This window comes from Ranitomeya imitator, chromosome 5 (genome assembly GCF_032444005.1).
Source record: "Ranitomeya imitator isolate aRanImi1 chromosome 5, aRanImi1.pri, whole genome shotgun sequence".
NCBI classification, from domain to species: Eukaryota; Metazoa; Chordata; class Amphibia; order Anura; family Dendrobatidae; genus Ranitomeya; species Ranitomeya imitator.
In genome coordinates this window covers 258,973,059-258,999,699 of record NC_091286.1, presented here as the reverse complement: position 1 = coordinate 258,999,699, position 26,641 = coordinate 258,973,059, and the positions used below count along the sequence as shown (strand labels likewise).

Here is a 26,641-nt window from a genome sequence, read left to right as displayed (position 1 = left end):
TGTGCTGGTCTGCAGAGTGCATGGAGGCCAGCACAGCCAGCACCCAGGGCAGCTGAATAGCCTGGCACCTGCAGCGTACACAGAGATGCAAGTCGTCCATGGTACTGGTCTCGGATGTGGATGTCCTGTGCCCGAATGAGTCGGATGTGGACAGTCCTATGCCCGGAGGTAGATGTCCTGTACCCGAAATAGGACTAGCATGTGCAACGATTGCAATCAGGTGGATATGGTGCCCGGCTGCTATCCGGAGGATATCCTGAACTGTGTACGACTGTGTGAGTAAAGAGTCTGTAAAGAGACTGTGATACAGCGATGCAGGACACCCACGAGAACTAGTCAGAGGAGGGCTGGCGTGTGTAGTGTCTGCAACATATGAGGCTGTGTATACGGAGATGTATAGAAACTGTGAGATGGCGTGCGGTCGCCCAGGGAAACTGGACAAGGGAAGTCTGGCCTGTTTAGGGACCGCAAATCTAAAGCCATGTGATATGTATTGCTTTGAACTGGTGTAAACTGGTCACTGATAATATCCACTGAAGTTATATGCATTTATGTGAATTGGACTTTAATGCTGTGAAGAAACACATTAAAAGAGACTTTTGTGTTTGAATTTGTGGGTCACAGCTTCTTCACTGCATACGATGCTACTGCAGCTTTACAATATATATATATATATATATATATATATATATATATATATATTAGCACAAGGGACAAGTAGGGATTTAAGGGACAGCCGTCGTGGAGCAGGGGTGCCACGTCGCTCATTTAGGGTGCCGACCTCCGCCTGCAGGTAGGCCATTAGACTTTGGGACCTACCAGGGTAACATAGGTGTAATCCTAAAGGATATTTATCTTCAGACTGCTGCTATACCCTTACCTCCAACTTTAACCCTAATTTGTGTGTCTGGACATTTATTTAATTTTAAATACTGTATATAGTTGTGTATAAGCCAACCCGAGTATAAGCCGTGGTACCTAATTTTGCCACGAAAAACTGGGAAAACTTGACTTGAGTATAAGCATAGATATAATAATATAATAGTATAAGCGAGATATGCATTGTCCCCTCATCCCTATTATGGTATGCATGGTTCCTCATCTCCATCCTTATATGCATGGCTCCTCATCCCCATCCTTGTCTGCATGGCTCCTCATCCCCATCCTTTGTCTGCATGGCTCCTTACCCCCATCCTGGTCTGCATGGCTCCTTATCCCCATCCTTGTCTGCATGGCTCCTTATTCCCATCTTGGTCTGCATGGCTCCTAATCCCTGTCCTGTATGCATGGTTCCTCATCCCTATTCTTGTATGCATGGCCCCCATGAGAAAAGCATAAAAAAAAGCATCCTACTTACCTTCCTTGCGCACTCTCGCTGCATCTTGTTCCGCTGACCGCAGCTCCAGGTGCCAGGCGATCACGTGTCCCCGCTCATTAAGGGAATGAATATTCATTCCACTCCACACCTAAGGGAGTGGAGAGAGGTGAATATTCATAACTCTTAAGTAGCTCACACCCATGATAGCCTAGCAGCTGCTTGAAGCCGGTGGCTGTGGCTGACACTGTGCACGCTATAACAGAAATGAATATTCACTGCCAGTGTAGTGAATATTCATTTCTCTTTAGCACTGGGCACAGTCTTTAGCCTCAGCTCCTGCCTCCTGTGACCCGCTGCTTCGTCGCTTCTGCCGTCTTCTGGGACAATGACTCGTGTATAAGCCGAGGGGGTAATTTTCAGCACAAAAAATGTGCTGAAAAACTCGGCTTATACTCGAATATATTCGTTAATTATTAATGAAAATATCTTTTTAGGTGTATTTGTTTTTTTGGTCTATTTCACCCCTTTGTAGCACATTCTTAGTTTGGTTGGTTTTCAATAGTTCCCAAGCAGCTATGTAAAGATCCCTACACATTAGATTGAATTCAGATGAACCTGCCATTTTCTGTGATACCAGCTAACCATATAATGTATATCAGGGCTTTACAACATCATGACAGGAGTTTCAGGCAGGTTGAATCCATACACCCCATCCTTTTGCAGAAGATACCGTAAGCTGGCAGTACACTTAGGTGGCAGCGGCTTTATCCTCTCTTTCTATTGCAGGCAGATGGATATTCGGTCATGCTAAATGTTCCTGTGCACGAGGAAGTCAAGACTAATAGCTAAATACCAAAAAACATCAGTATAAACTATTTTGTAATTAAATTTCTTTCCACTAGATGGCAAAAGGACTTTACCTTATTTAAGAAAACCCAAAATATCCCAAATGTTGTGCTATTTGTTCTACTGAATTAAAGGTAACCTGTCACCAGTTTTTCATGTATGAACTAAGACTAGCACCTTAATCAGCACCTGTGCTGCATTCCATGAAAGGGTATTTAACCCCCTGACGTCCCCTGAATACCCCCAAAAACCTTTTAAAACTCTCCAATGCGCTATGAAAATCCTGCCAGTCTGGTCTGATAGGCGTCCTTGTCTATCCCTCATCTCGGCTTCTGATCACCGTCCTCTAGCTCTGATTGATGGCGATGACAACTACTGTGTCATCTCACGCCTGCCCACTTTGCTCTTCCCTACTCTGGGCTAAGCCTAAAACATAAATGCGCATGCGCCCTACTGCAGGCACAGCCTAAAACATAAATGCACATGTGCAATTATGTTTTAGGTTTTGTGCCCGTCGTAGGGCAGAGTAAAGTGCATAGATGCAAGTCAGTGATGTCTCTGTGCAGGCGTGAGATTTTGTCCCGCTATGTGGATGATGCAGGTGGCTTCATCAACGTCAATCAGAGGAGGAGGACGGCAATCAGAAGCCGGGAGGAGGGATAGACGCCTCAGCATGGACGCCTATTGGACCGAGCCGACAGGATTTACATAGAGCGGTGGAGAGTTTCAAAATGTTTTTGGGGGGTTTACAGGGGAAGTCAGGGGGTTACCGTATATACCCCTTTATGGAATGCTGCACAGGTGCTGATTAAGGAGCTAGTCTTAGTTCAGACATGAAAAAACTGGTGACCGGTTCCCTTTAAGTGGTGAAGCTTTATGTAGCTTGTAAGTGTATAATTAATGACTCATCATCTCTTTTTTTATGTATTTGTGTGTAGCATGTCAACATTTTTTAAACTTAATTATAAAAGCAGCACTTTTTATTAATTTTCAAGAATGTGAAATCTTTTAGATTGCAGTCAGCTTAGCTATGACGTCAATGAGCTGAAGTCTGTGATTGTCAAAGCATTTAGAGTGCATGGCTGCTTCAAGATGACTGATGGCTGCTGACTCATTTTCTGTTCTGTTCAGTGTAAACCAAATATATAGATACTAAGTACAAATACAGGAAAAAGAACAGAGGCCCAACAAGCTCAGCCAGTATAACTCAAAGACAGAAACTTCTGGTGAAGTGATGGGAAAAAAATAAAGTCTGATAGCATCTTCTTAGTCATCTCGCCATGCTTCTACTGCCTGTGTTATCAGATACCGCTGTTCTTAACGTACCGTTACACTAAATTTGCAGACACTGTGTTTCGGGGTACTGCCCCTAGTCAGTCCCGGTCAGACGCCTCTCAATCAGCCAAACCAGATCTCCACTTTGCACTGACGAGGGGCAGTACCCCAAAACACAGTGTCTGCAAATTAAGATTCTGGTTTGGCTATTATCCTAAGTCATGTGACAAGGCTCGTTAAAGAGTCGACATTGACTGTTAGGATTGCTACTTCCAATAGGTGGCACTAGAGTTCTAGTCCTCTTCCTTTCTGAAGAGATAATTTGCATATTTCCCAGAGGAGCATTACGGCTTTAAGTCTCCTCACCTCAACATGCTTATCATGTCACTCTCCACAAGGAGAAACGATACTTCTTGGATCCTGGTCAGACTTGAAAATTGCTGTTCACCAGCGGAAACCGTCTAACTTGAAAGAGCTGGAGCAATTTTGCCTTGAGGAATGGGCAAAAATCCCAGTGGCAAGATGTAGAAAGCTCATAGAGACTTATCTCAAGCGACTTCTAGCTGTAATTGCTACAAAATGAGGCTCTAAAATTACTCATTTTAGGGGGGTGAAAAGTTATGCACATTGAAGTCTTCAGTTAATTTGTCCTATTTGCTGTTCGCTACACAAAAAAATAAAACCAAATGTTCACGGTTGTAGGCATGTTCTTTACATGAACTAATACAAACCCTCAAAAAACTGAAATTCCAGGTTGTGAGGTAGCAAAACATGAAAAATGCCAAAGAAGGTGAATACTTTCTCAAGCCGCTGTACATGGATACCATCCAAGAGGACTTTGAAGCAAAGGACTGGTATCTTACAGTGGGGGGATACCAAGGGTGAAAAATTGAACAAGAAAGTCCTCACCTTGTCTCTTATATTTGTCAATGGCTTTTCTCTCCAAACACTCTCAGAAATTCTGTGAATTCTATAGCACATAAAATATTTAGATTTTAATATAAAAAGTACAGTTCTTATAAGAAAAATTACTAAAAAGAGATAAAAGCGACATACAAATATGCAAAACAGTTATAAAATCAAAGTAAAAACTGCAGAAAATGCCTAAAGGTTTCAAACTATAGATGTGTTTTTGTTTTCCTAATGGTAGGAGACAATGGAACACACTCAGACTTGACTGACCCCCATCATGTGAACACCTTTCGGATATTTAAACAATAATAATAATAATTTTATTAATATAGCGCCAATATATTCTGCAGAACGCTACAGTTAAGCAGGCACGCGTACAAATATAAAGACATTAAAAAGCAGCATATAGCTCAGCTGTTACAGGAGGAGTGAGGGGGGGACACAATAGGTAAAAAGTGCTTGTCATGTAGGGACCAGCCATCATTGTAATAAATAGGGGTTATGATATAAAGCTGCATGAACCAATCATCAGCCAGTATGTGTCTAAGTACATATTAAGTACAGTTACCGTGTGCTATTTTTATATCCCCAGTTCCTGATTTAGGTTTCCAGAACCATCTGTCAGTTGTTTCAGGTCTATATAACTGGACAATGAGCTAATATAAGGGTGATTAAATTGAATATTAAAGGGAACCTGTCATGTAAAAAAAATGCTATTAACCTGCAGAGCCGGCTGTCAGTCAGTGCCAAGGACACAGTTAGAGCCGATTCTCATTATACACTGAGCGGTGACTGAAACCACGCCGGCCCACCCCAGAAGCCGGACTCTCAGAGTGGGCGTTGGGCACAATAACCCCGTATCTGCAAGTTAATAGCGTTGTTTTACATGGCTGGTTCCCTCCCTTTAACTAGTTCATTTTCATGCATCACGCCCTACTATAGGGAATGAGTGATGTTCAGTTTGGATAACATATGTCCATCTGCCCATTCTTTTCAGCTTGTACCTACTAGGCCTATGTGTCAGGAATCACTCGCTCTCTACTCCAACAGATTACCCACTTCAAATTTAGCTCCTGCTATATCAACATGGCCTAACCTGCTATGAAACGGTTTTATGGTACTTTGTACAAAGTTAACCATGTTATTGTCAGAATTGTATCCGCATATTACATTTTCTCTTACACCTCCCTCTTTTTTGATTGTGGATGAGAGAAAAGCTTACTCTCCAAAGCGCAACTCTCCCAGTATGTTCCTCGTGACCTGTCAAACCATCCACATTACGATGATTAATATTCTGTGCCCCAGTCCCTATAACAGCTCACCCTCCACAGGCATCCTGCAGACAAGAAGGATATATTTTCCTCCGTTATGATGAACTTTCATCATATTAAAATGAAAAATCTTCTAATTCTTTGTATGTTCATGCACGATCACAACATAGGTAACATCAATTCAGATGCTTGCAGATGGTGTAGGTAACATCCCATGCAGCCCATGACATAGAAATCCACACTCAAAACTTCTACCTCTCTTCATAGTACTCCATTTCAATACCCCCAAGCTATATGGTCATACTATAGTTTCTGGTTGATTTGGGCCTAGGTCACATTCTCATAATTCAGATTGGTTAGTTTCTGCATTCTCTCCCTGAGACTCCTGGAGTCTCAGGATTACTTTTCAGATCTAGAGGCCCCATTGCTATTCTCCCATAAACAAGTTCCAAGGAGAAGAACCCTGTGGAAGCCTGTAGTACCTCTCTGTAAGCAAACAAAATATGTGGAAGGTAACGTTCCCGGTCTCTTCCTTCAGTATCCACAATCATCTGTTTCAGAGACCCATTAAAAAGTTCACATAGCCCGTTAGTCTGAGGATGATAGGGACTGATTAGACGATATTGCACCTGTATATTTTTGCATAGGCTTTGCATTAGAATAGATTTGAATTGGGTCCCTTGATCTGTCTACACCTCTCTGGAAAACCCCACACACAAAAATACAAGTCCGTAAAGCATAGGCAATCTTATTGATTCGTATATAAGACAATGCAACAGTTTCTGGCAATCGCCCACTATGATAATAGTCACCACTGTGAGAATAAAACATTTTCCGGAACTGCTAGGTGTCACGATTCGTTTTTGGAGTCGTGACAGCTGTGTTTCTGGTTTAATTTAAAAGTTGTTTTTACTTTTGAGCCTGCAAGGGTTAATGTCAGTTTCCTTGCTGGCAGCTACTTTGTTTCTGGTCAGCTGATGTGGGTGGTGACCACTCCCATCATCCTCTAAATAGTCACATGACACATCAGCTGACTGTTAGTAATAGAGTTTGTCTCTGAAGACCAGCATAGGAGTTTGGAGCTCTCTGGTGCCAGTGGTGTATCAGCTGCTTCGATGGGGTTCAGGATCCTGGTTCCGTATCCTCTGCTGTGTGGAACTTTGCAGCAGAGGCTGGAGTTAAGTTTTGTTGTTCTTTTCCTTGTCTGTCTCATGCTTGTTACTACCCCCAGTGTTGATACCAGCTGCAGTGGTGAGGCTAGCCTCTTTGCTGGCCAGTGCACTAGCCAGAGCATAGTGAGGTGACAGCTAGGGGCTAGGCACGTGGCAGCAGCGGGGGTGAAGACCTGCATAGGGTGTTAGGGAGCTGAGGGATAGGCACAGGTCGTTGTTAGGAGGTGCCCCATCCCTCGCTCCCTATTGTTAGGGCCTTCTCCCATTTTCCATCTCATTGTGTGTGTTGTGCCATCTGCCGGACATTCCTTTCCTGAGCATGACACTGGGTATAGAAAGTGGCTCTATAATATCAATAGACATTCGCTGGAAAGGCTTATTAATCACTGGTAGTGGAACCACCAGGGTCTTATGGATATTCCCAGACTTTCCAACTCTTTGATAAATAGTGCAAGATGAACAGTAATTGGCTATGTCAGTCCCCATGTTGGGTTTATAAAAGTTGTGGGCCAAACAGCTTTTACTCTTGATATTCTCAGATGCTCTGCATCAGAAATTTCATGAGCAATTCTCAATAATTGTTACCTGAATGAATAAGGAACAACCAGACGCTTCTATCAGTTATGACTCTTGTGTGTCTATCGGGATAATCTTCTTTTGCAGTTTTCCCCAGAACCAAGTACTTTTTTTCTCTTTATCATGCTCAGCAAAGGGTTTGTCTCCCAGACATCTAAGCTTCTCCAGGCTAGCATCTGTTAGCAAGTTGTTTTGGAAGCTCTTAATGTTGTTGTCACACTGTGACGGTCTTAAGTAAGGGAAAAGGGCCTCAAACTGTCCCTGGAACTGGGACCCTAACTATCACTGTCCCAGGGGTACTCTTGAAGGTAAAGAGGCCCAGGTCTTCGACCTTACTATACTCCTGTTAAACCCTAATCTGTCTCCTCCCCCACCTTATTGGGATGGGACAGAAATGTAAGATAAACAAAACACAGAGACAAAACAGGTATAACAGAAAACCACTATCATAAAAAAACACTCACTAAAAATTGGGAAGAGGAGAGGGACAGAGAGAAATTAACTAAATAGGAATAGTGACAAGGAAATAAAATTTCACGTACTACAGCAAATAACAGATCACTACTACTACTTCTCTAACTACTCAGCTTTAGCACAGGAAGACAAATCTTTCACCAGCAAGAACCAAACTCCCAGTACCAGTATATATAGATGGAGAAAATGATTAGCAGTTGCAGCTGCTGTATGCTGTATGGTCTCAGCCAGCATGGAATGAGTCCTTAACCCTTTCAGCACTGAAGGAAAGGAAATCCATTTAAAATAGGACATGAATCACACCATCTCTAAAGAAGACCTGTGATTCATTACCCAATGAAACCTTCTAAAGGTACCGTCACACTGAACGATATCGCTAGCGATCCGTGACGTTGCAGCGTCCTGGCTAGCGATATCGTTCAGTTTGACACGGAGCAGCGATCAGGATCCTGCTGTGATGTCGTTGGTCGCTGCAGAAAGTCCAGCACTTTATTTCGTCACTGGACTCCCTGCTGACATCGCTGAATCGGCGTGTGTGACGCCGATTCAGCTATGTCTTCGCTGGTAGCCAGGGTAAACATAGGTTACTAAGCGCAGGGCCGCGCTTAGTAACCCGATGTTTACCCTGGTTACCAGCGTAAAAGTAAAAAAAAAACAAACACTACATACTTACCTTCCGCTATCTGTCCCCGGCGCTGTTCTTTCCTGCACTGGCTGTGAGCTCCGGCCAGCCGGAAAGCACAGCGGTGACATCACCGCTCTGCTTTCCGGCCGCTGTGCTCACAGCCAGTGCAGGAAAGCACAGCGCCGGGGACAGACAGCGGAAGGTAAGTATGTAGTGTTTGGTTTTTTTACTTTTACGATGGTAACCAGGGTAAACATCGGGTTACTAAGCGCGGCCCTGCCCTTAGTAACCCGATGTTTACCCTGGTTACCGGCATTGTTGGTCGCTGGAGAGCTGTCTGTGTGACAACTCTCCAGCGACCAAACAGCGACGCTGCAGCGATCGACATCGTTGTCGGTATCACTGCAGCGTCGCTTAGTGTGACGGTACCTTTAGTCCAGGTCCAGGCGGACATGACACTCTCATGACTGTACTCCCCCTTTCAACAAGGGGCCACCGGACCCTCGGGGTCTGGGTTTTTCTAGATGGGCCCCATGGAAGAACCAAATTAGATTACTGGCATTAACCTCAGATTCTGGTTCCCACATCCTCTCCTATCCTCAGGACCATACCCCTTCCAGTGCACCAAGTATTGTAAACAGCGGCGAAACCACATTTCTCGCCACCTTCAAGCTCCAAATTACCATCAACAATAACTGGTGGTGATGGCGAGGGTGACAGTTCCACAGGCGCTACGTTTTTTGAGCAATTTCATGTGGAAAACATTGTGGATTTTGAGAGTTAGAGGAAGCTCAAGACGAAAAGCCACACAGTTAATTACAGCAACCACCTTGTAAGGACCAATAAAGCTAGGATCTAATTTCCAGGAGGGAACTTTCAGTTTATTATTTCTGATGGAGAGTCATACCAAATCTTTCTCACCCAGGTCCGGACCTGACAACAGTTTCTTATCCTAAGCCGTTTCTTATCTAAGCGGCGAATGCAAGTCATTATACTCCCCTGATGATTCCACAAGGATGAAACGCTTCGGGAGACGCTATCCATAGCCGAGGCTTCAACTTTATCTCACCGCCTTTGAGAGATCTAATACAGGGCAAAGTCTCTCCAACTTGTGGTGAGATCCACCCATATTTTGGGGTTCTTTATATTATGCTGCTATACACTTGCCAGCGTATAAATGAAACATCTATGATAAATTGATAAAGTGTCCGCAAATTGACCATAAGGGAACGCTCATGAATATTTGATGAGGAAGCATGGTTCCGTACATACATGTGGTCTTATATTTGCAGTTTTGATTTCTTTTTTGGTTTTGAAGCCTCACTGATATGCTGCTGCATTTACTGACAGTAACTATGGTTTTTGATAAACAAATAATTGATTGACAATAGTTTATACAAACTGGGAAGCAGCCTCCTGATATAATACTAGAGGCCAAAAGTAACACAGGCTGAAAGTCTCTATGATTGGACTATAGCAGTGATTTTCAACCAGTGTTCCGCGGCACACTAGTGTGCCGCGACACATGGTCGGGTGTGCCGCGGGGAACGCCGCCGCCTAATGCGGCGGTCCAAAGTGTCTCCCCCAGCGGCTGCATTCTGCCGCCCCCGCACTGGGAGTCAGCTGTTCTCTGTGCCGACTGTCAAGCTGACAGCCGGCACAGAGAAGCTGCAGCGCGCCGGCTCCCGGAGATCAATTGTACTCACAGACATCTACCAGCTGCGAGTACAATTGAGGCGCTGACCGCTGGGTCAGAGCGACGCCAGCAGCGTGATCAAGTCATGTGATCACGCTGCTGACGTCACTATCCGGCGTGCAGGAGAAAGAAGAGACTTGGTGGTAAGTGCTCCTGTAGTTATGGAGCTGAAGACACCGAAGATTCAGCGTGGGGCGGGTTTATGGGGAATATTTATTCAGTGTTTGGGGGAGTCAGGATTTAATCATTGTGTTGGGGGGGGGATTTCTTCAGTGTGTGGGGGGGTATTTATTAAGTGTGTGAGGGATTTATTAAGTGTTGTTGGGGAGATTAAGTGTGTGTGGGGGGATTTATTAAGTATGTGGGGGGATTTATTCAGTGTGGGGGGGATTTATTCAGTGTGTGTGGGGGGATTTATTCAGTGTGTGCGGGGATTTATTCAGTGTGTGTGGGGATTTATTCAGTGTGTGTGGGGGGATTTATTAAGTGTGGGGGGGATTTATTCAGTGTGTGTGTGTGGGGGGGATTTATTCAGTGTGTGTGGGGGGATTTATTCAGTGTGTGTGGGGGGATTTATTCAGTGTGTGTGGGGGGGATTTATTCAGTGTGTGTGGGGGGGATTTATTCAGTGTGTATGTGGGGGGGCTGGAATTTATTTAGCATGTGTGGGGCAGGGTGCATTTATTCTGTGTGGAAGGGGATGGATTTATTCTATCGGAAGGGGAGTGGATATATTCTGTGGGGGTGAGTGGGGAGATGGGGGTGGACACAGTAGCGAGGGGAAAAATGTGTGCTGACACAGTATTGGGAGCGGCGGTCCAAAGTGTCTCCCCCGGCGGCTGCATTCTGCCGCCCCCGCACTGGGAGTCAGCTGTTCTCTGTGCCAAGTCATGTGATCACGCTGCTGACGTCACTATCCGGCGCGCAGGAGAAAGAAGAGACTTGGTGGTAAGTGCTCCTGTAGTTGTGGAGCTGAAGACACCGAAGATTCAGCGTGGGGCGGGTCTATGGGGAATATTTATTCAGTGTTTGGGGGAGTCAGGATTTAATTAGTGTGTTGGGGTCAAATGGACAAATGGACCCAGTCAAAGTAGAGAGCAGGATGGAGTGTGTAGTTCAGTACGCTGCTGATAAAAGCTCGATGACGGGATAAAATCAAGAGAGTTTTATTGTATAGGTTTACAGGACAACGTGTTTCAAGACAAAACTCTTCATAAAGACAAAAACCTCTCTTCAAGGCCTGAATTTATGTTTAAACGGGCCAATTTTTTTAAATCTAACCAGTGACACTTTATGTGGTAATAACTCTTCAACATATCCCACTGATTCTTTGATTGTTTTTTTGTGGCACATAATATTTTATGATAATGGTAACTGTAAGTTAATATGTTTTGTGTTTACTTACAAAACTATCACAAATTTGACAGAAATTTAAAACATTTGGAATTTTCAAACTTTGACTGATTTTCTCTTTATTCCAGACACTCACACCACACAAGAACATTAATAAATAACATTTCCCTCATGTCTTCTTTACATCAGCACCATTTGTAAGATGTTCTTTTATTTTGTTAGCTTTTTAGAAGGTTTAAAAATGTAGCAGTAATTTTTCATGTTATCAAGGAAATTTACAAAATTTATTTTTTCAGGGACCTATTCAGTTTGAAGGGACTTTTGGGGACATGTACAGCTCTGGCAAAAATTAAGAGACCACTGCAAAATGTTCAGTTTGTCTGATTTTTCTCTTTATAGGTATATTTTTGAGTAAAATGTAAATTGTTAATTTATTCTATAAACTTCTGACAACATGTCTCCAAATTTCCAAGCAATAATTTTTTTTCTGAAAAAGAAAAATGGTTAAATTTTGTATAAAAAAAAAGAAAACCCAGTGCTTTCAGACCTCAAATAATGCAAATAAAACAAGTTAATATCATTTAGAAACAACAATACTAATGTTTTAACTCAAGAAGAGTTCAGAAATCAATATTTTGTGGAATAACCATGATGTTTAATCACAGCTTTCATGCGTCTTGGCATGCTTTCCACCAGTCTTTCACACTGCTTTTGGAGCAAAAATTTAATCAGTTCTTTGTTTGATGGCTTGTGACTATCCATCATCCTCTTGATTACATTCCAGAGGTTTTCAATGGGGTTCAGGTCTGGAGATTGGGCTACCCAGACAGAATTTTGATGTGGTGGTCTCTTAATTTTTGCCAGAGCTGTATATTGGAAAACCCCGAAAAGAGACCATTTTAAAAACATCATCAGTCAACATACTCAAAATTGCTATCAGGTAGTTTATTAAGCCTTCAGGTGCATTTCAGGAATTAATGCTAAGTGGCATAACATGAACCAAAAATGTAATTTTTTATCACCTAAATGATGCTAACTTAACAGGCCAATATAGCCGGCAGACTCTATGACTATTATTTGGCCATGAATTGCCATGGCAAACATCGGAACCACACAATCATAATCCCAGGGTGCTGATGGGGTTCAAGAGGGAGCCCTCACACTCTAGTAACCATTTAGATGTTGTAGTCACTATTGACAGCAGCATCCGAGGGGCTAAGTGGTATAGTCAATGCCAACGCTGATGGTGGCTGATGCAGTGTATAGCTGACAGATGCTTTATTGTCACCTGTCTGGTGATGCTATTCTCTTTTGTCTCAGGTCTGTAAAAAGACGTATTGGTGGTCATTAAGGGGCTAAAACAGCGACGTTAAAAATTAAAATGGCCTTGTGGATTCCATATCAACGGAATCCAGTAGAGGACTAGACTAAAAGATCTTTTCTGTTTGTGTTATATAGATAATTATCCTGAGATTAATTGTTTAATTAAAATGCCTAATTACTAAAGAACAGTTGTTTAATTTATTCACTGTTTCATACATTTCAGAGTTCTTATAGTAATTTGTAATTAATTTGTTGTTCGGGACACGATACAGATTTCAGCCCAACAATGTCGCTTTCACACAAAATTAATTGTTTTATATTAAATGGGGAAAACACTATTGTTAACCACCAGTGATATGATTTGGACTATAACTCCTAGTAATGCTATGACATCCCATATGACTAGTGCCATACTATCTGCAACTGCCAACAGCTGGATAGCATGTCATTTATTGTTTGGGGAACTCTGGCTCATGGCTTCAACTTTAGTGCTGCATTGGGTACATGACATCAAAATCAGCTGTAAGACAAAGAAGTGTTTAACCTTCAACTATCGAAAATGCAAATGCTATTATTATTATCTATTAATGAATGTAGATTAACACTATAAAAATAGGGTAATATCCAGCTCACTTACAGTAAATATTGTGATTTATCAAGTACATATGAAACTTCTCTGCAGCAAGCAATAGTCTTAATTGGAAAAAAATCCAAGAAACGTCAAAGCGTTTCAAATGGCCACTCCGTCCTTATTCGAGACATAAAAGACAAACTTCACTTTTAGGCTAAGTTTGCACTGCCAGTAAAAAGAAATCGTCCACTTTTCATCCATAAAAAGAACAATTTTTTTATCTGTATTGTCATCCATATGACTTTCGTTTTTATACATGAGACGTTGATAAAATTTGCTAGACCAGAAACAGTTTACTATGCTAAGAATTGCAATATATCTGTAAAAAAATGGATGCTACATTGTTGATCCGGATGGCATCTGATGTTTTTGCGCACACCTAGACCTGAATAGGTGAGTCTCAGCAAAAAGATGCAAGACACTGGTGTATGCTGCGATTCTTTTCACACAGACATTCAGTCATCTAGACATTCTAATTGAATAACATTGGTCCAAATTCTGTCGGTTTGAGGACAGCACTCAGACTGTGAATTACGGTTGCTTGAACGCACCTTTAGGCCATGTTCAGAAGGGAGTATGAAAAAACTCGGGCAATTTTCATCCAATTGTCATCTATAGTCAATTAATTTGTGTGTCCATATTTTATGCCCATACATAGCTGTGAGGATTCTCCGGTGCCAGCAGCTGGCGCGTATGCGTAAGTATGAGATTTGCATACATTCAGTCATGTGCTGACTAGATGAGCGCGGCCTCTCTTAATACAAGTGTATTGAGCAATCCTGACACAATCTAGTTGGAGTGCAGCATATCGTATAATTGCGGTCACATGGTCGCCTTCTGCCAACACTGGAGAATCCTCACAGTGTACAGTGCGTGCAATCAGAGGATTCACAAGTCTGCAGTCACATAGAGTGATTGCAGACTTGTAGCTTGTCACCCCCCAGGCGTTTGTAACTAAAAGAGCCATCTTGTGCAGCACTAATGCTGCATTCTGACAAGGTGGCTCTTTTAGTTCTTGTTGCTGTAACCGATGAAATAATCGTTTATGAAATTTGTCCTTCATACCTTGAAATCGTCCTGGGGGCAGGTCTTTCCCCCCTAATCCAGACGCACCACTGCCGTCACTCATGGCCTCTGCGCACCGGGCGCCGCCTCCTCAGCGTTATTCAATTGTCCCGGCGCCTGCGCTGTCATATTAGGCCTTGGGCATGCGCAGTTAGTTCTGCCCATCCACTGACATCACTTGATGTCTTGCTCACTGCGCCTGCATGCATGCGCGGCCCAAGAATCCCAGCCCCGCAGTGTGAATAAATCATAAGAGACTGCGGGGCGGGATCTCGTGCCACGCAGGCGCAGTAAACAAGTAGTTCCAATTCTCCTTGTTTGTTGCCCATACTTTGTGCGTTCGTATAGCAACATTTTAGTTTGTGATTGTTTTCTCCAATGTTTTTATTATCTAGATTTTTTTGTCTTTGTTCTTCCCTTCCACTTCTAATAGCAGAGTTCTCAATAGTATTTGTCAGGTGTATGGCTTTTTCTGGCCTTTTGCTTCCCTTCCCACATTGTTCTAGTTTAAAGCTCTCCTGACGAGTGTAGCAAGGCGACTTCCAAATACATGTTTTCCAGTCTTCGTAAGGTGCACCCCATCTCTAGCAAGTAGTCAATCGTATAGGTAATTCACGCCGTGATCCAGAAATCCAAATCCTTGCTGACGGCACCATCGACATAGCCAGATTTCCCTTTGCCTTTAGTCACTCCTTTCTTTCAGCAGGTGTTTTCCATTTGCTATGTGGCCTATCATATCACTCTGCAGATCCTTCTTTTTAAAACTCACTGCTTCCTCTGTTCCTTGCTGGTGATGGATTACAACTACCCATTTTGGTGGTGAAGTCATTATTTGTGACAGTTAGTTTTTGCTTTCTGCATGGTTTTTGTAGTGTGTATCACATTATCCCCTTCCATTTAATTGGTCATTACTAGGGTTGAGCGACCTTGACTTTTTTAGGGTCGAGCCGGGTCTCTCTCTCTCTCTCTCTCTCTCTCTCTCGAAAAGCTGGTGTTACACAGTGCAAATCGCTACAGCACACAAGCGACAACATGGCGATAGGCGTCCACGCCCCTAAGACCTATTTCATCACTCTGCCCACGCCCCTTCATTGGCTGAAAAAAATGGCACCAAGCGCGTCATACGAAACGCGACTTTGGCGCGAAAGTCGCGTACCGCATGGCCGACCCCGCACAGGGATCGGGTCGGGTTTCATGAAACCCGACTTTGCCAAAAGTCGGCGACCTTTGAAAATGAACGATCCGTTTCGCTCAACCCTAATCATTACTAGTGTTGCCTTGTTTTCCACTTCCTTGAGCGTTTTTGTATTATTGCGGTTTCCTTTCATCCCAGTCTATTTCCCCTGTCTGTCTGGTTTGTGCTATCCGTTTCTCATGAGTCCCATACTTCCCTGGGTAGAGGAGGAATTAATTCAGTGTGCATTCAGGATCATGGTAAGGTGGGAGACCCAGGCATCTCTACCTTCAAGAGTACCCCTGGGACAAGGATAGTAAGGGCCCCAGCTCCAAGTACAGTTGCAGGCCCTCCAACTTACTTGAGACCGGCACATCGTGACACGTGGTTATTGAAATTGCTTCTTGGAATATCATAATTTTTTTCAATTCTTGTTCCTAAATCTGTCAACCCCTTCTAAGTAAGGCTACTTTCACACATCAGTTTTTTGCCTTCAGGCATAATGTGGCTATTTAAAAAAAAAAAACAGATCCAGTGCAAATTGTGAAAAACTGATGCGCCGGATCTGTTTAGACTTTCTATTCCAGAAAAAAGAGAGAGAAAGAGCTATTTCATATTTAATTCAACCAGATTTTTCACTGCAGTTTGCTGCAGAAACATCAGTCCTGTGAATTCATTTCTTGTAACCATTACATTTATAAATCCCATTTCCCCTGATTCTTCATTCTAAAAATATCTTTTCATAGTAATACTTATCAATGTCTAATAATGTGATAAAAGGTCAAAGTAATGAGTAGGCACAACATTTAATCCCAATGTCAGTACTGCGTTTTTTTCAGGTGCCTGTTCCACAGATGACAAATTCAGCACATCAATGTTTTTCCTTTTATTCTGCTTGGCTCCTCAAACGATGCTTGAAAATTATCAGATTTTCTGTTGTTTTTTCTCCCATTTCTCCTTATGTTTATTTGACCATTGATTTCTAATAACATAAGGGATACACTCTTGATTGTATTGTGGTGCATCCATTTTCAGAACTATCCCCCTAGAGATCTGAAGGATCATGTTCAGATGACTGACCCTTGTTTTAAAGGAACATATGAACCGTATCTTCTTGGAAAATTAAATACATCTAAAAGGGCACACTAGTGTGAACACTCCTCTATGTCCTCTAGTTTTAGCAAACAGATTAGTAGACGTTAAATTGTGTGCTGCAATCACAAGTTACACCCATTGCATGTACAGTAGGATACTTCGTAAATAGTTTTCAGTGTGATAGCATAAAAAAGTGAAGTTTGCATCATTGTTTTTATGTTAGAATTAAGTACAGTTTGGCCGCTTAAAACGCGTTGATATTTTACATATTTGTGGAGTTACAGGACGACTTTACATATGTATAAACAAAGAAATGGAAAGGTTTTACAGGAATGCTAAAGCACTTGTGTGTTTTTACCTGGGAGATTAACTCATTGTTTCTCATAGTATTAACACCCTGACTGTTTTTTGTGAGTAATCATGCTTTAGATTAAGGGTACCGTCACACAGTGGCATTTTGATCGCTACGACGGCACGATCCGTGACGCTCCAGCATCGTAACAATATCGCTCCAGCGTCGTAGACTGCTGTCACACTTTGCAATGTACGACGCTGGAGCGATAATTTCATAATAATCTTTATTTTTATATAGCGCTAACATATTCCGCCGCGCTTTACAGTTTTGCACATATTATCATCACTGTCCCCGATGGGGCTCACAATCTAGAATCCCTATCAGTATGTCTTTGGAATGTGGGAGGAAACCGGAGTGCCCGGAGGAAACCCACGCAAACACGGAGAGAACATACAAACTCTTTGCATGACGTATGTGCGATGTAGAAGCCGTTGGTTACTATGCGCACATCGTATACAATATCGTGCACACCTTTGTTACACCATGCGATAATGCGCCACAGCGGGACACTAGACGACGAAAGAAAGTTTCAAACGATCTGCTACGACGTACGATTCTCAGCGGGGTCCCTGATCGCAGGAGCGTGTCAGACACAGCGAGATCGTAACTATGTCGCTGGAACGTCACGAATCATGCCGTCGTAGCGATCAAAATGCCACTGTGTGACGGTACCCTAAGGTTAGGTCTGTTATCTGCAGTGTTCTTGGCTTCATTTTCCAGTTTCTGTACTAGTCTGTAGTGACTTTTGACCTTGCTCGTGTTGTGTGCTTTGTTATCCGTTTTTCCTTACCCCTGTCATCAGTACATTTGTTCCTGTTTATTCTAGTGCTTGTAAACCTTTTATTGGATAGTTACAGAACACTAAGCTGATCATAGAAATTGTCAGCAGTTTGCACTGACAATCTAATGTGGATTGTCATTCTCACGGGGAACTGATTTTGTTGTTTGCTCTAGATACTTGTATACCAGCCTGTCATCATAGTCCATCTGTTACAGAATATCATCATATGTTGCATAACCAATATTGAAATTATTTCAGTTTCATAAGATAAGGCCCCTCTTACTGTAATCAATAGACATGAACATAAAACATTTAAAGAGAAGCTGACAGGCGACTCCTGCTGCCCAAAGCGCAGGCAGCACGAATCACAGCCTTACGCAATTGCAGTCAGGTAAATTATTCTCTCGACAAAAATATACTTTTACGTTCCCTGTAAGGCGTTCCGTGGTAACATAAAGCCACAGACTGCAGGCTTTGATATATATCATTTTCATGTTTTAGGACAACGTATACACTACAGCTCTGGTAAAAATTAAGAGACCACCACATCAAAACCCTGTCATGGGCAGCCCAATCTCCAGACCTGAACCCCATTGAAAACCTCTGGAATGTAATCAAGAGGATGATGGATAGTCACAAGCCAACAAGCAAAGAAGAACTGATTAAATTTTTGTGCCAGTAGCAATGTGAAAGACTGGTGGAAAGCATGCCAAGACACATGAAAGCTGTGATTAAAAATCATGGTTATTCCACAAAATATTGATTTCTGAACTCTTCCCAAGATAAAACAGTATTGTTGTTTCTAAATGATTATCAACTTATTTTCTTTGCATTATTTGAGGTCTGAAAGCGCTGTTTATTTTTTTAATTTTGACCATTTTTCTTTGTCAGAAAAAAATACAAAATGTATTGCTTGGAAATTCGCGGAGACATGTCAGAAGTTTATAGAATAAAAGAACAATTTACATTTTACTCAAAAATATACCTATAAGGCTATGTGCACACGTTCAGGATTTCTTGCAGAAATTTCCTGAGCAAAACCGGACATTTTCTGCAAGAAATCCGCATGCGTTTTTGATGCGTTTTTTTTGCGCGTTTTTGACGCGTTTTTTTTTCCGGAGCTTTCCAATGCATTAAACAGTGGGAAAACGTGAAAAATCCGCAAAATTAATGAACATGCTGCGTTTTTACCACGATGCGTTTTTTTTTTTTTCGTGGAAAAACAGCCATAAAGAGAAAAATCAGACAAACTGAACATTTTGCATGGTCTCTTAATTTTTGCCAGAGCTGTGTATTTGGCAATCCCTCTTTTACAACACTGTTTCGGGTACAGTTGCTTCACAGACTGCTCCTGCTTTTCTATTCAAAAGAAGTATTTGTCACATTGAAGATCTTAATGAAGGACTTCACCTCTTTTCTTCACTTTTGCTTCCATTTTTTTGCTACTGTGTCCTTTTTCTTCTGATTGACACACACAGAGAAAGAACTTTTAAATTGTGATACGACTACATGTAAGGTCCTCGGAGGTCTGTAGGGAAGCTACAGTCACTACTAGTCTTAGGTGCTTGAACAGCCTCATTTAATTACAAAAGACATGTTTGATGCAAGATGCACAATAATATAAATATGTTACTCTTATTACTTACAGTGTAGTTCATGTATCTTGTTTCTTGTCACAAAGTCTGATTTAAAGGGACTCTGAGCACAGAAAAACTGTTAAAACCAAGTACAGCTGCCTGGTGCTTCACAGCAAGGCCAAACATCCATTTAAAGAGTCCCTTAAAAGAGAACCTGTCACCAAATTTTTCCAATATTAGGTGGGGCCAGCACCTGTAAGCCCTCATATATAGCATTGCCAAAGAAAGGCCAAAGAGTGGCGGCCCATGCACATTTAGGTACTTTGCTCTTCCTTCAGTGAGAAATATGACTGCTCAGGAGCATGATGTTGCGGACACTGTGTGTATGACGTAGAACGTGTCATCTACACACAAGAAGGAGGACGGCGATCGCAACAAGAGGGGAGGTACCGGATCAAGGCCAGCGATGCCCATCGGAGCAGGCCATGTCATAGGTGAGTATAATAAAAGCTATTTTTTGTGTTATGCCAAGCACATTGGGGACGTATAAGCTCCTTTTTGTGGTCTCATAAAGATGCTGCAGCAGCTGGGGCATGTAGTACAGGGTATTTTAGCACGGTAATGGAGACCTTTGTGACTACCATGAAGCCCGGTTGTGACAGTGCAGTCTCAGAGCAGGTGGTGAGAAGTAGAGGGGGACGTTAGTGTTGAAATTGTTACCCTTAGCAATCAACCAAATGAAAGGCGCCGAACCATGATGTACTGTATTACATAGTCACCCAGTGAGCATCATAAAATACTACATTTAGGCCGATTCATCAAGGCTATTTTGCATGTCGGTCTTAATGAACAATGCATTGGAGTAAGAGGTTTGTGCTTCTTAATGAATTTGGCACATCTTTCAGCTGTGGTGCGCTCCATAAAACTGGGTGTGCACATGCCCCAAGCTATTATTGATCTATTGTGCTGTATCTAGAGGTGTTATATAAGATGCAGTGCAATATTTTAGCCTTTAGTCTCTAGAAATAACTTTAAAGTGAAGCTGTCAGCTTATATATGCCCAATCCGTGGGCACCATGTATCGGGCACTGCTTGTATTATTCTAGCCAGGCATGTTTGACTGTGAGACAATGTGGAGTTTCAGAGGAAAACATCAACTGAAAGCCTCAGGGGACCGAGCAGTTCTGTATCTGCTGAGGGCTTCTCCCTGCCTGCTACCCTTTATTGATGTATAGGCTGACACCTGTCAGTCCAGAGCGGCGGGCAGGGAGAAGCTTCCAGGGACCCGCATGTCTGACTAGTCTATACGTGATCTCTGTCCCTGGCGGTCTTCAAAGTATGTTTTTCTCTGACACGCTGCAGCATTTCAATGTCGAATACCTGGTTGAGATAATACAGCCAGTGCCTAATACGTGCTACAGATGTAAAGCTCTTGCCCACTTTACTTTTTTTTACGCTATGGAAAAAGACCTTTGGTACAGTTTTGAAATCCGCAGCACATCATTTTATTTTGCAATTACCACATATACTCAAGTATTTGTCCGTTTTCAGCACTTTTGTTTGTGCCGAAAATGCCCCCCAGGATAGGGATGAAGAGCCATGCATACCAGGATAGGGATTAGGAGCCATGCATGCAAGGATAGGGATTAGGAGCCAAGCATACAAGGATAGGGATTAGGAGCCATGCATACCAGGATAAGGATGAGGGGACAATGTATACCAGGATAGGGATGAGGAGCCATGCATACAAGGACAGGGATGAGGGGGCCATGTATAGAAGGATGGGGATTAGGAACCATGCATACAAGGATAGGGATTTGGAGCTATGCAGACAAGGACAGGGATGAGGGGGCCATGCAGACCAGGATAAGGATGAGGGGACAATGTATACCAGGATAGGGATGAGGAGCCATGCATACCAAGATAGGGATGAGGAGGCCATGCAGACCAGGATAGGGATGAGGGGGCCATGCATACCAAGATAGGGATGAGGAGGCCATGCAGACCAGGATAGGGATTAGGAGCCATGCATACAAGGACAGGGATGAGGGAGCCATGCAGACCAGGATAGGGATGAAGAGCCATGCATACCAAGATAGGGATGAGGAGGCCATGCCTACCAGGATGGGGATGAGGGGGCCATACATACCACAATAGGGATTAGGAGCCATGCATACAAGGACAGGGATGAGGGAGCCATGCAGACCAGGATAGGGATGAAGAGCCATGCATACCAAGATAGGGATGAGGAGGCCATGCAGACCAGGATGGGGATGAGGGGGCCATGCATACCAGGATAGGGATTAGGAGCTATGCAGACCAGGATAGGGATGAAGGGGCCATGCATATCAAGATAGGGATGAAGAGCCATGCATACCAGGATAGGTATGAGGAGCCATGCAGACCAGGATCGGGATGAGGAGCCATGCATATGATAGGGATGAGGGGACAATGCAAGTTTTCCCAGTTTTTTGTGGTAAAAGTAGGTGCATCCGCTTATACTCAGTTCAGCTTATACTCGAGTATATACAGTAATATGCACATGATTTTTACCATAGACTTGAATGAGGTGCAACAATTTCCCAAATGAAAAAAGATTAATTTGTAATCTGTACACAAGTTTAGCAATAAAGTTTCATGAATGCAAAGCTATTGAGCAAGAAACAAATTTCTAAAAAAAAGTGGTTTTATTTTAAACTTTACCTATCAGAAAGGCAAAAGACGTACGGAAAAAATACTGCATTAAAAAAACTCAAGAAATTTAAATTAGCTAAATGGTGCAGAAATGTTGCTATAAATTCATGGGATCAAAAATCCCACCATGTGACAAATAGTGGTTTCCCTATTAGGGTTAATACAGTATGTATTATCTATCTGTCAAATTGCAGCCATATGTGCTTTTACCATATGACGCGCCGGTAGTAACTCCGCCCTGTTACAACTTCATTGGTCATCTATCATTTGTTAGCCTGCAGCCGAATGCGCTCTTGTCATATGACGTGTCGGTAGTAGCTCCACCCTGCTTACAACTCCATTGGTCACTTTATAACATTGGTTAGATTGCATCTGTATGCACCGTCATTATATGACGCACCGGTATTAGCCCTGCCCAGCCATAATCTTATTGGTCACTGTAGAATATAAAATCCTCTGTTGCCCAGACATTGACACACCCTCAGGAGGAAGCAATCGCGAAACGTGCGTTGGGGTTTCTGGAGGTACAGCGTGCCATGTGGCATCACATTTTGGGAAGTGACATATAGAACCAGGTAATATGTATTTATTAGGGGTTGCAATTCTGGATTCATGATAACTATATGATGCATACACTGTGGATAATGGGGCGGCGATTTGGGATTTTGTGAGCAATTCTCACTTGACTCAGCTGCTAGTTACCTAGACTTATATGATACTAGCTATTGAACCCGTTCTACGCCCGGGTGGCGAGCATTTATATTGGTATATGGTCTCCATCCTGTCATGTGCTGCTCCATCCTGCGTCCCCATCCTGTCATGTGCTGCTCCATCTTGTGTCCCCATCCTGTCATGTGCTCCCATCCTGCACCCCCGTTCTGTCATGTGCTGCTCCCATCCTGCGCCCCTGTTCTGTCATGTGCTGCTCCCATCCTGTGCCCCCGTTCTGTCATATGCTGCTCCCATCCTGCGCCCCCGTTCTGTCATGTGCTGCTTCCATCCTGCACCCCCGTTCTGTCATGTGCTGCTCCCATCCTGCGCCTCCATTCTGTCATTTGCTGCTCCCATCCTGTCATGTGCTGCTCCCATCCTGCTGCCATTCTGCACCCCCGTTCTGTCATGTGCTGCTCCCATCCTGCGCCCCCGTTCTGTCATGTGCTACTCGCATCCTGCGCCCCCGTTCTGTCATGTGCTGCTCCCATCCTGCGCCCCCGTTCTGTCATGTGCTGCTTCCATCCTGCACCCCCGTTCTGTTATGTGCTGCTCCCATCCTGCGCCCCTGTTCTGTCATGTGCTGGTTCCATCCTGCACCCCCGTTCTGTCATGTGCTGCTGCCATTCTGCACCCCCGTTCTGTCATGTGCTGCTCCCATCCTGCGCCCCCGTTCTGTCATATGCTGCTCCCATCCTGCAGCACCGTTCTTTAATTTGCTGCTCCCATTCATATGCCCCATAAGATGCTCCATAGTATATGCCCCGTATCAGGTGGCGTAAGTAACAAATAGCTGTGGCATGAAGTGCCACAGCCTCATGCCACAGCAATTTGGTACTTGCGCCACCTGATTCCTTTCCGCCGCCATTTTCTTGGTCCTCCTGCTGGCGGAATCGGCGCCTGCGCAGTCCACGCTTTCCGGCGCCATTTTCTTGAAGACACACTGAAGTGTGTCTTCAAGAAAATGGCGCCGGAAAGCGTGGACTGCGCAGGCGCCGATTCCGCCAGCAGGAGGACCAAGAAAATGGCGGCGGAAAGGAATCAGGTGGCGCAAGTGTGTCTTCAAGAAAATGGCGCCGGAAAGCGTGGACTGCGCAGGCGCCGATTCCGCCAGCAGGAGGACCAAGAAAATGGCGGCAGAAAGGAATCAGGTGGCGCAAGTACCAAATTGCTGTGGCATGAGGCTGTGGCACTTCATGCCACAGCTATTTGTTACTTACCATTTTCTTCGTCCTCCTGCTGCCGGAATCGGTGCCTGCGCAGTCTGCGCTTTCCGGCGCCATTTTCTTGAAGACACACCTGCAGTGCGCAGGTGCCGCCATTTTCTTTGTCCTGTGTCTTCAAGAAAATGGCGCCGGAAAGCGCGGACTGCGCAGGCGCCGATTCCGTCAGCAGGAATCTGCGCAGTCCGCGCTTTCCGGCGCCATTTTCTTGAAGACACACTGCAGTGCGCAGGTGCTGCCATTATCTTTGTCCTGCTGCCGGAATCGGCACCTGCGCACTGCAGTGTCTTCAAGAAAATGGCGCCGGAAAGTGCGGACTGCGCCGGCGCCGATTCCTGCTGCCGGGATCGGCGCCTGCGCAGTCCGCGCTTTCCGGCGCCATTTTCTTGAAGACACACTCCGGCTCCTCTGCCTGTGACTGGTCAGTCAGAGGGCGGCGCCGGCGCGCATTAAGCGCGTCATCGCGTCCTCTGAACTGTGAACGTCACAGCAGAGGACCCGGGAGATGGAGCCGCACGCAGCGCTGGAACGGGGGACAGGTGAATATACTTACCCTCCTGGCGGTCCCTGACTCTCCGGTGGAGATCGCGGTGTGCGTTCAGTGTTTACGCATACCGCGATCTCCTGGGAGCGTCACTCTGTGGGGGCCAGACTGCGCCGGCGCTTGCGCAGTCTATAAAGGCTTCGGACAGAGTGACGCTCCCAGCGTTATATTATAGATGCACCTGCTCCTATATTTGTCACTGTGGATTATCTTTTATAATTAACTATTTAGGTGAAATGTGACTTGGATATTTGAGGCATTGATGCATTTGCACTTTAAAATCACAATCTTACTCACCCAATAGGTAAATTCCCATATAAATGTTGAGGAGTTGGGCGAAGATATGATGTGAATGCTTTTTGGAATACCCTAGTTAGCATTCCACATCTGTTTTGAGGAGCAAAAAGGGAGTTTGCAAATTTCATTTGTATTTGTTTGGATATCTATATGTATATGCTTCAGCTGGCCTCTTTGTTCTTGGTGTAGAGGCACTATTTTTATTTTACTTGTGTGTGTGTATTTTATGTATGTTTAAATAAATTTGTAACTTTTTATCCAAAAAACAAAGACACTTTTTTGATTCAGCATAGTTTAATAACTATCTGGTTGTTATGTTTAAACGATGGGATCTTAGCCTAAAACGTTATCTATAATGATGAGCGAGTGTACTCGTTGCTCGGGTTTTCCTGAGCATACTCGGGTGACCTCCGAGTATTTGTTATTGCTCGGAGATACAGTTTTCATCGCCTCAGTTGCATGATTTACGGCTTCCAGATACGCTGAATACATGTGGGAATTCCCTAACAAGCAGGCATTCCTCACATGTATTCAGCGTATCTGGAAACCGTAAATCATGCAACTGAGGCGATGAAAACTATATCTCCGAGCACTAACAAATACTCAAAGGTCACCCGAGCAACGAGTACACTCGCTCATCACTAGTTATCTATCTAAAGATTAACACACTGTAAGTAATTGTAATTATCAAGAAGATAAGAGAAATGTAACAAATGGGTTTATAATACTGTTTGATTAGATGTTACAATTACATTTTATTTTCACAATTTTAGTTGATTTTGTGACATAAAGTGATTTCTTTCCAAGGTTGAATGTCACATATTAGAGTTTTTCAATCTAACTTTATAAATTCTATTGATTACTGTTTCTTTTTCTTTTTTTTTTTATTTTAAGATTGCTAAAAAGGAGGCTGAACTGCTGCACATTTCTTTAAAAATAGAGGAACTGGATAAGCGTCTTTCAACTGTTCAATCTGATCACTCTATGCAGCGGTCTCTGCAGTCAGTCAAGTGGAAGGAGATCTCCGACTTGGCGAGGTGCATGAAGAAACTCTCCAAAACATTGCCTGATCCACACTTTGACAAGCATTAATGTACGCGGCGTGTCTTACCATTCTAGAGACACGGTCAAGTAATAATTCTTCTTATACAATAAACCCCCAGACATTTATCACTTTTTAGAATTTTTATAAAATCTGAAATTAATAATCAGCTATTACTTTATCACTTTGTAAAGGGTTTTGTGTTTTGGATTTGTGTTTTGTTTTTTTGTTTTTATAAACTGAAAATGTTCTGTCATGGTTAAAGGAAACTGAAAAAAGTAATGCAATAGAGACTTTATAAAGAGGAAGACCTCCCTCTATAAATCCATACCAGATCTCCAATGACAGATTTATGCTATGTGCACACGTTGCGGATATTGATGCGGATCCGCGTTTTTGGATTCGCAGAATTGCATCAAATCCGCAGTGTATTAGGGTGGTTTCACATTTGCGTTTTTGCGGTAAAAAACGCAAAAAAAGCATGCTTTTTTTTCCCTATACTTAACATTAAAAACGCACGCGTTTTGACGCGTTTTTGCAACGCATGCGTTTTTTATCTGCATACGTTTTGTTGCAGAAATGCAACATGTAGTAATTTTAGCGCCTTTTTT

At 43.3% G+C, this 26,641-nt stretch overlaps 1 protein-coding gene across 2 annotated transcripts in view; it reads left to right on the top strand.

The window, feature by feature from the left end:
- LOC138680661 (polyamine-modulated factor 1-binding protein 1-like) overlaps positions 1-26,158 on the top strand; it is a 64,474-nt gene extending 38,316 nt beyond the window's left edge. For both annotated transcript variants that reach the window (XM_069767969.1, XM_069767968.1), the window contains exon 10: positions 25,883-26,158. In XM_069767969.1, the coding sequence (XP_069624070.1) occupies positions 25,883-26,080 (198 nt within the window). In that variant the 3' untranslated portion in view covers positions 26,081-26,158. The remainder of the gene's footprint in view (positions 1-25,882) is intronic.
- The last annotated feature ends 483 nt before the right edge of the window (positions 26,159-26,641 follow it).